The 10753-nt window shown below is 37.7% G+C and overlaps 1 protein-coding gene across 1 annotated transcript; it reads right to left on the reverse strand.

Moving 5' to 3' along the window:
* Positions 1 to 454: 454 nt before the first annotated feature.
* Positions 455 to 7317, reverse strand: LOC137286944 (zinc finger protein 227-like). The gene is made up of 2 exons (XM_067818986.1): positions 7255 to 7317; positions 455 to 1738 (listed from the first exon to the last, which is right to left on the reverse strand). The coding sequence occupies exon 2, from the start codon at positions 1572 to 1574 to the stop codon at positions 534 to 536; it is 1041 nt and encodes a 346-aa protein (XP_067675087.1). The 5' UTR covers positions 1575 to 1738; positions 7255 to 7317; the 3' UTR covers positions 455 to 533.
* Between the last annotated feature and the right edge of the window lie 3436 nt (positions 7318 to 10753).

The following is a 10753-nucleotide window of genomic DNA, read 5'->3' on the forward strand; positions in this document are numbered from 1 at the left end:
CCAATCGTGAAGGTTGTGTCCATTATAATAAAGAAGACATCCATAAATTCTCTCCCATAAATGTATCAATCATCCAATCAATTTTTAAATGATTTGTTATCTTGCAGTAAAACGTATATTTACAATTTAACTAACAGTAACATGCTGAAACAATTTTATAAATAACTGAAATGACAATGATAATAAATACATTGTACCATTAGTTGCATGTCCCATGTAGGTCTTATTACTAGGATTTGGTAGCCATGGTAACATATGAAAGGATCTGGCATAGTCACGTTTGTATCTGCTTCCATTCCATATGTATTCAATAAAGTCATGCAGAGAAATGATGTGGCTCTTCTTGTCCTATATGCATTTCCACCAATGAACACATGGAGGTACAGAGTACGTAATCAATGGAGCCCTGAAGAAAAACAATGTGTCTCCTGGTGTAATCTGTATGGCATTACCACATCAATGGACACATGGAGGTATGGACAGCCATTACTGAGAAGGGTTGTCTGTGCAGACTGGAGTAAGGCGTAATCTTGTCATTTTTGTTTCTTGAATTCTGAGTGGGTCTTTCTGTGGGCCCTCAGCTGATGAGGGAGAGTAAATCTCTTGTCACACAGATCACAGGCATGTGCTTTCAGTCCTAGATGGCTCTTCTCATGATTAGTAAGTTGGTGTTTCAAACTAAACCTTTTCCCACAAAAATTACACAAAAACTTCTTCTCCTCATGGGATTTCATGTGAGTATACATGGCATTTAATTTCACCATCTTTTGACATATTTTACATTCAGCACTGACTTTCTTTGCTTCTACATGAATGACAGAATGAGACTCCAGTGCAACATTTGTTTTAAATGTTTTGCCACAAACAGTACATAAATAAGGTCTCGTATCTAAATGTACAGTGTTCTCATGGAGGCGGAGAGACCAATGTTCAATAAATTGTGCATCACAAAGTTTACATTTGAAAGGCTTTTCATCAATTCTGTAGTTCTCTCCAACATGATATTTCATTGCATGTCTCACTTCACTCCCTTCATGTGGAAAGTAGTATCTGTTGCAATCACTACACTTTATTTTCCGTTTTCCCTCATGTACAAATAACACATGACGTGTCAGATGGTTGGACCTCTTAAATGTACTTGTACAGAGCTTACATTTATGTGGCCTGTCCATGGAGTGGGTGAGACCGTGGAGCTGGAAACTCTTAAGTAGAAAAAATTTCTTTTCACAAATTTGGCATTCATATTTACACATTCCTGTGTGTACATTCATATGGTCTTTCATCGCATTTGTCGAACTGAACCTTTTCTCACATAGTAAACATTCATGACGACGTTCTCGTTTTCTCTGCAGTCTAGCAGTGAGCACTCCGGTGTGTATGGACATATGATCTCTAAGGTCAACGGGACGTTTGAACTCTTTCAAACACACTATACATCTGTGACGCTTTACTTCCTTCTTTTCTGGACTATATTTCTCCATGGCAGTATTACACATTGGTGCTGGTGAACATGCGGCACTGTCCTTGGTGGGGATGTTGGGAACCTGCATCTCTGATGATGTAAACACTGTCATCTAGTATTTGTCAGACCAGTGAGAAGATACTATGTTCAACTGTAGATGCAAATCATATCCTCAATCTAACACTTTGTTGTTGTAAGCACATGTTCCAGTGGTGGGGATAGAGTCAGACATCATGGTTGGGGCAACCTTGCCATCTGTCAGGTACTCTGTGCTCTCTGAAACAGAATGTGGAACATCACTCTTTAGTAACAACACAACTTCTTTTGTGGTGGGGTCGGTGGTGGGACTATATTCTGGTGCAGATGTTGATAGTAATGAATAATGATGTAATGATAGTATCATTCTCTCCTACTTTAATAGAAACACAATGAACATTCTATATGACATCTTTTTCTTGATAGTATGTTTTCTAACATCTCAAGGCTTTTCCCCAACAACTGCAGCCTTGTCAAAGATAAGGGGAAAATGCTTGCCATAATGGCCCCCAAGTTCCTTTACCAATTTACATCCTTTGTGGCACCACTATCTAAGACTGAATAGTTTGTGTGATCTGATGGAAAATGTCACGAGTGAGTGAAGATGAGGATGATGAGGAGTAGAATCTCTATGCTGATAATAAAGACATTTCTGGTATATTTTGGACGATGAAACAATTCAAGTGAAAGTAGGAACACTTTATGGATAAAGGTGATCACTGGCTGTGATGTTAAAATAAATTCACTGATTAAATTTCAAGATTAAAATGTTTGAAGTAGAGAAATGTCTGACATAGAGGCCCACAAGTTCCCTGATTGATTTACCATTCATTTCTCTTTCATGGCACCACTATTGAAGACTGAATAGTTTGTGTGCTTAGGCAGAAAATGTCATGTGTGAGTGATGATGACCATGATGAAAATGCCGTGAGTGAGTGAGAGAAGCATGGTGAGTGAACACTTCAACCATTAACCCACACTCATTTGTTAAAGAGACTAGCATGGATGACATGATATGGTACCAAAGAAATCTACCCATGGGAAGTAGCAGCTGACAAGTGAGTATGGTTTTACGCTGCTTTTAGCAACATTCCAGTGATATCACACAAGGGGAAACCAGAAATGGGCTTCACACATTGTACCCATGTGGGGAATTGAACCCACATCTCTAGTGTGACAAGCCAGCGTTTTAACCACCAGGCCTCCCCACTGATCCTTCAAGCTGACAAAGTGTTCCACACATGAATGATGGTGAGGAAGAGAAAAATCTTAAGTTGATAATAATAAATTCTGGAACAATCTTGACAATGTAACAATAAATAATAAAAGGATAAACACTTTACAGAAGTATTTCATGTGTACAGTGGAGCAGCATATGAACTATTTCACTGTGCTTTATTGTACTACAAAACCTGTCACTATCAATCAGCAGGTAACCTTTCACTCATGAATCAAGATATATTAGTTACAATGGCTTTTGGATTATTTTTTTTGACAAAAGGTATCAAGTAGATCCAGCTCCTTCCTAATATTGATGATAATGAACAGTGAGTGCCACATTCTAGACGGATCAGGGGACACAATACAGGTTCTTCACATTGTTACAATTACCCACGTGAGGAATCGAACCCAGGTCTTCAAATTCTTTACCTACTATTCTATCCCAACGCCTCAGTAATATGCAAACATGACTTGATGAAGAGGGCCGCTTATCAGTAACAAGACATGACTGGTGCTCTTGTTGCACTTGTTCAAAGGTCCATTTTTTTCTTCAAAAAGCCACTTGCCACAGGGCAGGTGACTTGAAGAAAGCAACTTGTCCTGACTAAGTTTCCACTTGCCTTGATTTTCATGACATAATCATAATAATGTAATTATGAAAGAATAAATCATCATGGCATTTGATGTTAATGTTCAGTGGATTATTTACTCAGCAGTGACAAATAGCAAGGAAAGGTAACTCTACTTTGTTATCATTGTGTAATTTCATAGTTACATTTTCAGCAGATATGAAAAACCAAGTCTATTTGCAGTTTGACACTGTAAGCTGAAATTATCTGGTAGACCACGGACAGTAAGATACCATTACATGATTACTCGAAATAAAAAGTGACTTGTCTGGGCATCTGGCGATGGAATGTTTTAACCAATTTTGTTACATAAATGTTATAAGCATTGTAAAGCAGGTAATGTCAGAGACATGTTTCATGTTAAATGTTTTCTTAAACATATCTGACCAGTGCATGGTGAAGGCCAGTATCATGACCATGCTTTGTGTTATGAACCCTGTGGAGGAAATACTACAGAATTTTGCTACATTATTATTTTTGGAAATTATTCACATGAGCTTTGACCTGAAGGTTCACTGAGTGTTAAAGGCTAAATCACTGATAACACTGAGGCATGTTAAGTTTGATTCACATCTTGAACACTATGGTTTTCATAGCGTGAGTCATAGACTAATGCTTAGTCTCTGAGTGGCTAGCCACCAGTTATCGCAAACACCTGGCTGTAGTGCTTTCGCAGACAGCTTGACTTGTAGTTCAGTAGTATTTCACGCATTGACACATCACAAAAGTGATACTCTTCAAGTGTTAAAATCACTGTAAGTATTTGGGTCAGAAGACTAGACCCAAACACGTCAAGGATGTCACATGACCATTACTGTGTTGACATTAAATTTCATAAATGATGAGGACTGAATGAAAATCATCCTGGCTATGTTGTGAACCTATGGCATTACACTTAAGTTCGTAAAAAGTGAAGATTTAAATTTATCTAAACATACCCATAATTCCAACACTCAATCACTTAACTTTGAACTGACCCTCATTTCCATCTCCGTTTTATGGACTCGACAGATACCATGCAGACGATACTGACAAAATATAACTGTCAATTTTCACTTTATCTTTATGTTTTTCCCAGAGAAAACAAACACTACCAAAACTGCAAAACTACTCAAAACATCAGCATTGATAAGATAAACAGCACAGCAATATTTCCATATTCCTGTCAGGTGATATCATCATCTATCAACATCCACAATGAGTGTGATATTTATTCTTTTAAATTTCTTTTTCAAAAACAAAATCCAATTATGAAATTTCTTCAATATGTCAAGGTTTGAAACACAATAGTTTCATCACCAAATTTGTCACATTTGGTGAATAACATGAAAAATTCAGAAATGGTTTGTCTTGCTAGTCGTTGAGAAAGCACAATATACACTACCACAATTCCTGCAGACCATGTTTCGGAGAAACAACTGTAAACAAGCAGGAAACGTTGGAGAATAGCTAATCTATCATCAAGATAAATTTTACTTCATTATGTTACAAAAACAACGGAGCAAATTGTTAAGAAAAGCTACAAAATGGCGATAACTAGTTGCCAGCCAATATGTTAAGAAACCATGGAGCAAATCATTAAAAACTGCAAAAAATGGCAATAACTGGCTGCTAGCCAGTATCTATGAATATTAATAATTAAGTAACAACCTAACCTATATAAACTGAAAAGGACCCCAAGGAGACCAGAGATTCAGAAACTAAAAACATTTGCATTGGGGTTACACATGCTGGGGTCATTACCACATAGAAGTTACAACCATACAACCATCAAATAACATTATAACTGACATCCATATTTATTGGCTCTCCTGTTAAGCCCTGTTCTTTCCCCATGCTGTCATCACCTCATATGGCCCAATATCCCCTTCTGTTTATAGTTTGGAAACTTGCAGCCCACAATGTCACTTGGAGACTAGCTGGCAAAGGATTCATCTGAAACACTAACAAAATTACGTCTCGGAATTCAAAAGTTTCCGCTGGTATAACATGAGGAGAAACTGATGCTCGTGCATTTAATCACAGGATTGTTTGGTCCAGACTTGATAATTTACAGACTGCCGACATATAGGTGGAACATTGCTGATTGTCGTGCAAGGCCAAACCAACTCACTCATTCTTCATGAGTGCTGTCAGTTCGGACACAACAGTTACTTTTGCTTTCTTTGTTTTGTGAAGTTCTTCATATACAAATGGTGCAATTTCAAATATCAAAGATTTACCACTCGTAGACAGGGGACATTACAGCATGTCATTTCCCTTCAGGTAAGACATGATACCAATATTTGTTTGTTTCCTCTATTCACAGTTTCTCAAGTTCTACTTCATGGCTTTGTCAGTATCTTCATTTCTGTCCATATTCACTGTGTTTAATGTGGCAAAACAAAGAAATGCCTGTTTCTAAAACAAACCTTTTCATAAGAGCAAAGTAGCGATAATAACGCCTAAATCGAATCAATCGGATTGAACATGTGACCTGTGCACCACTAGGTCCATGACATCTGTTGACACTGAGTTTTGCAGTTGAGATAGAATAAGATAATCAAAACAAACAGTTCTACACCATAATTCTATACAAGAAGTGAAAGTATAATCCTTGATTTAACTATAATTAAAACCTTAACCACATGTGTGTGGACCCAAGTCAGGAAATGAAACAATACTTTTTACAACATATCATTCAGGAAAAATCTTTCCCCAACATTTTGCTTGATTTCTTCCTACAAGACAGAAAAAGCTTGTGTCACCCAGTGTGCTTGTTAATTAAGAAGGGACAGATGAAAATGAGAAAATATTCCAGACCACTGTTGAGGATGTTGGTCCGGCCATCCATGGCACTGGAGGTTTGATATGGAACCATTTAGATACCCAAGGCAAAGTTATATTTTCTTAAAAATGCAGGATGATAATGGCAAGCGAAATTGGACATCAGAGGTTAGACAATTACTTTTTTCAACTGGCTTCTCTTATGTGTGGATATCGCAGAATGTTGGAAATGAACAGAGTTTTCTATGTATGTTTAGCAACGCCTTGAAGATATCTTTCGACAAGTTGGTTGATGTCACTTAATGACTCGAATTTTTTAGAATTTTATTCCTCCCATAAAACTTTGTTAGGGCCTGAATTTTATATCACACACTTGCAAGATAAAGGTCTGATGAGGGCGTTTTGTAAATTACGAATAGGTTTCCATGATCTGAGAGTTAATCATGTACGTAAATCCAAAAGAGACTTGCCAGATCTAAGTGTATCCATTTGTAGACACTGTAATCTAGGGTATATTGAAAATGAATTTCATATATTGTTTGTGTGCACAATGTACTCCGACTTAAGAGCCAAATATCTGCCATTTATTTCATTGCCTGTTACAGATAAGCACACACTGTCCAATCTTATCAATGCTAGAAATATTGATGTTATTAAAGCAACCGCATTGTACTTAAAACATGTATTCAAAGCAAGAACTGTAAATCACAACACGTGACCTGCATAAAATGTACCTGTATTTGTACTGTAGGCCACAAGGCCCTAAATACTAAATAAACAGAATTGAAAAAATTGAAATGAGGTTTGATATGTTCGATGTATGATACTTTACAATCGGACTCCCAAGTGAGTTAGTTTCCTTGCAGATGTTGCAGATCCTGAACCTCAAATCTAGACTTGTTTCATTTAAGGCTTTATAATTGCTGAGAGGATTTGGCAGTAGGGAAACTAATGTGGTTCAGTGACTGTGAGACTGACAGTGCGAGTCGTTTTAGTCTAGAAAATGCATTGCTACAAACAAAAAATCCCTATTAAAACGGTTTCGTATGGTGGCCACAACTTCCTGTACCCATATGAGAAGTGTGACACGTCTCTATCACCTATGTATCGATACTTATTCACACATCTGAAAATACGTACCCGAAACAAGAGAACAATAAATCGTTTCGCATTGTCAATTTGTCATCACCCGTGAGCCTCGATAAGCTGGGTACCGTCTCTCATTTCGCTAACTGGTTCCCGGCTCCCTTTGCGCGCACTAACGTTCGACAAAGCTACTAGGTAAGCTGGTTCCCTACTCGATCCCTTAACTAAATAAAGAAAACAATGCCATAGAGAAAGTCAAAATAGCAAAACATTTATTGTTTTTTCATATTTATGTATTTATGTGTTACTAAGTCTTATTTAATATATTGGGATATTTTTTATCATGTACTTTGATGTTTTCTTATGTACTTGACAATATGTTTTACTGATCCTGGAGGTGGTAAGTATGTTTTATGCTGCCTTTTGCAATATTCCAGCAATGTCACGGTGGACACTAGAAATGGACTTCAAACATAGCAGCCATGATCCGGGTATGGTGTGCCCACATGTTCGCCATAAGTATCACGCAAACAGCCTGATTAATCGTTTGTCTACCTCAAACCCTCCAGCAACCCATGCTAGTTTCGGTGGGGAAACCAAAGTAACTACTCCCAGTGCACCTTGTCCCAATACCGATGATCAACATTCAGAGAGTCACACAAACCTGACTATCTACAAAGCACTGTCACACTGGAACATTGCTGAGCATGGCTGACAGAGAACTTTAGTTAGTAGTCCCCAAATAGAAATCATTTCTATCTTTAAAGACATTTCTAGAGCTATCAATAATAATTTAAGATCAAATTGACCATCTTCATTAAAGTCCATTAATACATCACTGATATTTGTAGGTGATATGAGGTTCAACAGGGGTTAATGTGAAGATTAGAGCATCAATATATTCATGTATGTTTTTTAATGTGGGGCAAAGGGTGGTTAAATGGTATTAAACTTGTGACAGAGGTAGAAAAAACAACTGTTTTTAGGCTGTTACTGTTTCCCTCTAAATTACACAACTGCAAATAGGAGATGTCGAAATAATTTTTACTCACTTGGGTCTAACTGGGAATTTAGTGGGAGGTGTAAGAGGATCTGCAGAAAAGCATGTTCACTCGAAAAATTGGTCAAACCTTATATGCAAAAGAAATAGGACTAGCTGTTGAAAACAATAGATCAGACTATAGATGTCAATTGGGTTGCTCAGTCAGGTATGACGACTGAAAGTTGACTCATGTGAGATGAAAAGTATTAACTGCCTACAGGCACAGGGTCACCTCAAAGATATTTTGGTATTATTGATTTACATCTAACGTGTCTTTCTTTCATGGAGCTAATGTTCAGATATGTATAAGAGCATGACAGTTGACATCAGACACGCACAGAAAAGCATCATATTAAATATCTCAAAATATATGTGTCGTGGCCATCCGAATATTAAGGACAGGACCAGATATTGTTATATATGTTAGGATATGTCATGTACTTCCTTCTTTAATTCCACTTTGGGTTTGTCCAACCTTAGCTGTTATCTCTATCCCCAAACCCTTACTCCAACCATTGTCTACTTCGCGTATCTAGGGTTTGCTTTTCAGATGACCCGTCCTACTTGTTTCTTTTTATAGTGATAGTGAGACGGGGTGTTTTCTTTTTGCCGGCAGGTATAGTTATGGGATTAAAAGCGGTGGACCGGTCTAATCCTTAAAACAAACAGATTAGGCAGGGTTCATCTCACACAATACTTAAGACACATTTACATTTACACATAGAAAGAAAATTTACATAAAGACTTCACAGTCACATTTTAAAATGCAATATATCATGGACTCATGCTTAAATTTACATATATATCACATATTATTTAGTCGCATTTTAATTTACAATCCCACCAGATGGGACACTGTGTCACCAGAAACAAGTGGTGAGATGGTGCCAGTTAAAAGGCTATATTTCTGGATGTGGATCCTCCCGTCGAGTTGTCGATATTTTCTGTTTTTTGGTCGAAGGGAACCAGAATGGTCACTTCAGTATGGCATTGTTCAGATTTGATGATGTTAATCCGCTTGAACATATTTGGGTGACTGGCAGCTGAAAATATCAATATCTGCAATGACAATTAGAAGACTTACTGTTTATCTCTTCTTGGAAAATGTTTGGCTCTGGTCTATGGCCTACTGTCACAAGTTCCTTCAAACCATTGATAAATGAATCCACGTTTAGTTTGGCATTGTCTGGTAGACGTAACACTGAAAGTCAAAATTCTCTCTTATAACTGGTCTTGTCGTGTCATATTTGATTCCTGGTGATTACCGATGACTGGGTTCACCAATTACTATGAACTGTGTTCAGAGTACATGGCATGTGAGGGAACGCAGGTGTGTGAGATGACCCACAGGCTTAGGGAAACACGGAGGGTGTTGCTTCTGCCAGGAAGCCTATGTTGTAGAGTATCCCTGCTTCTGCTGACCTTTAATCCTGATCTGCTTATAGCCAGTGAAGGTACTGGCAAAAAGAGAGTAATCCGGTGAGACTCCATGGTAGCTGCATTCTAGTTTCAGCATGAAAGTTACTATTTTTGTGTGTGTTAGCTATCGTTTGTAATGAAGCTAAGTCCAATTTAAAAATGGGCATTTAAAAAGTACCCTTTGTAATACAACATCATCGAACACTAATTTGCATAAAGCCATGGCCTGTAAGTTCCAAATTAGTCGCTTTGGACTTTGAAAAAATCAGCTTTGCTCATTTCTCTCCTCAGTAAAGTCCTTTTTCACGTTTCCTATCTCCCTACGGCTGGAAGTTGGGCCAAGCATATTTTAACCAGGGATAATCTACAACATGTATATAGTCTCCCTGTTTTAACAGATACTTCACATTTTCACATATCAACCCCATAAATTGTAGAGATAAATGTGAAAAATCATTTTTATTCTATTTCTGACAGTACTATAAGTCTATGAGATACTGTATTTCGGACAAATGGATACCCTCTTCAATACAAAGTATACTGATTCAGAATCATGCACCAGGAACGGTAAAAATAAATACCATTTTCATTAAACATATTTTGGTGTGAACCAGTCAGGGGGGCAAACCGCAGACCATTATTATTGAATTTCAAATACATGTATATATACTTAAATACTGAGGGAAGAACAGTTCCATTCAAGCTCACCATATGTTCTGCGGCAGTGGTACTATATGCCATCGCTGGATCCTTTGTTACAAATACTGGGTACAATGTGTGGAGCCCATCTCTGGTGTTCCCTGCGGTGATATTGCTGTGACATTGCTACATGCCACATAACAGCCATACTCGCCGAGTTATGTTACAAATACGGTACTTTTTACAAGGCAATTACACTGTAATTTACTAAAGTGTAGTCCCCTTATAATCAATACAGTATAGGAAATCCAAAGGCGAAGTCTCAGTGTAGTGGTTGAAACAAGTCAATGCATTCGTGACGCAGAGGCGACCATCATCTATTGTCTCTATTAGAGAATGTCTCCAGGGTCCAGACTGAACTCTCAGACTGAATGAAAAGCAGCCCCATCGAGA

This window comes from Haliotis asinina, chromosome 6 (assembly GCF_037392515.1).
Source record: "Haliotis asinina isolate JCU_RB_2024 chromosome 6, JCU_Hal_asi_v2, whole genome shotgun sequence".
Taxonomy (NCBI): Eukaryota; Metazoa; Mollusca; class Gastropoda; order Lepetellida; family Haliotidae; genus Haliotis; species Haliotis asinina.

Excerpts from the sequence above, each read along its gene's own strand:
- LOC137286944 (XM_067818986.1), bottom strand. The coding sequence starts at position 1,574 with ATGACAGTGTTTACATCATCAGAGATGCAGGTTCCCAACATCCCCACC.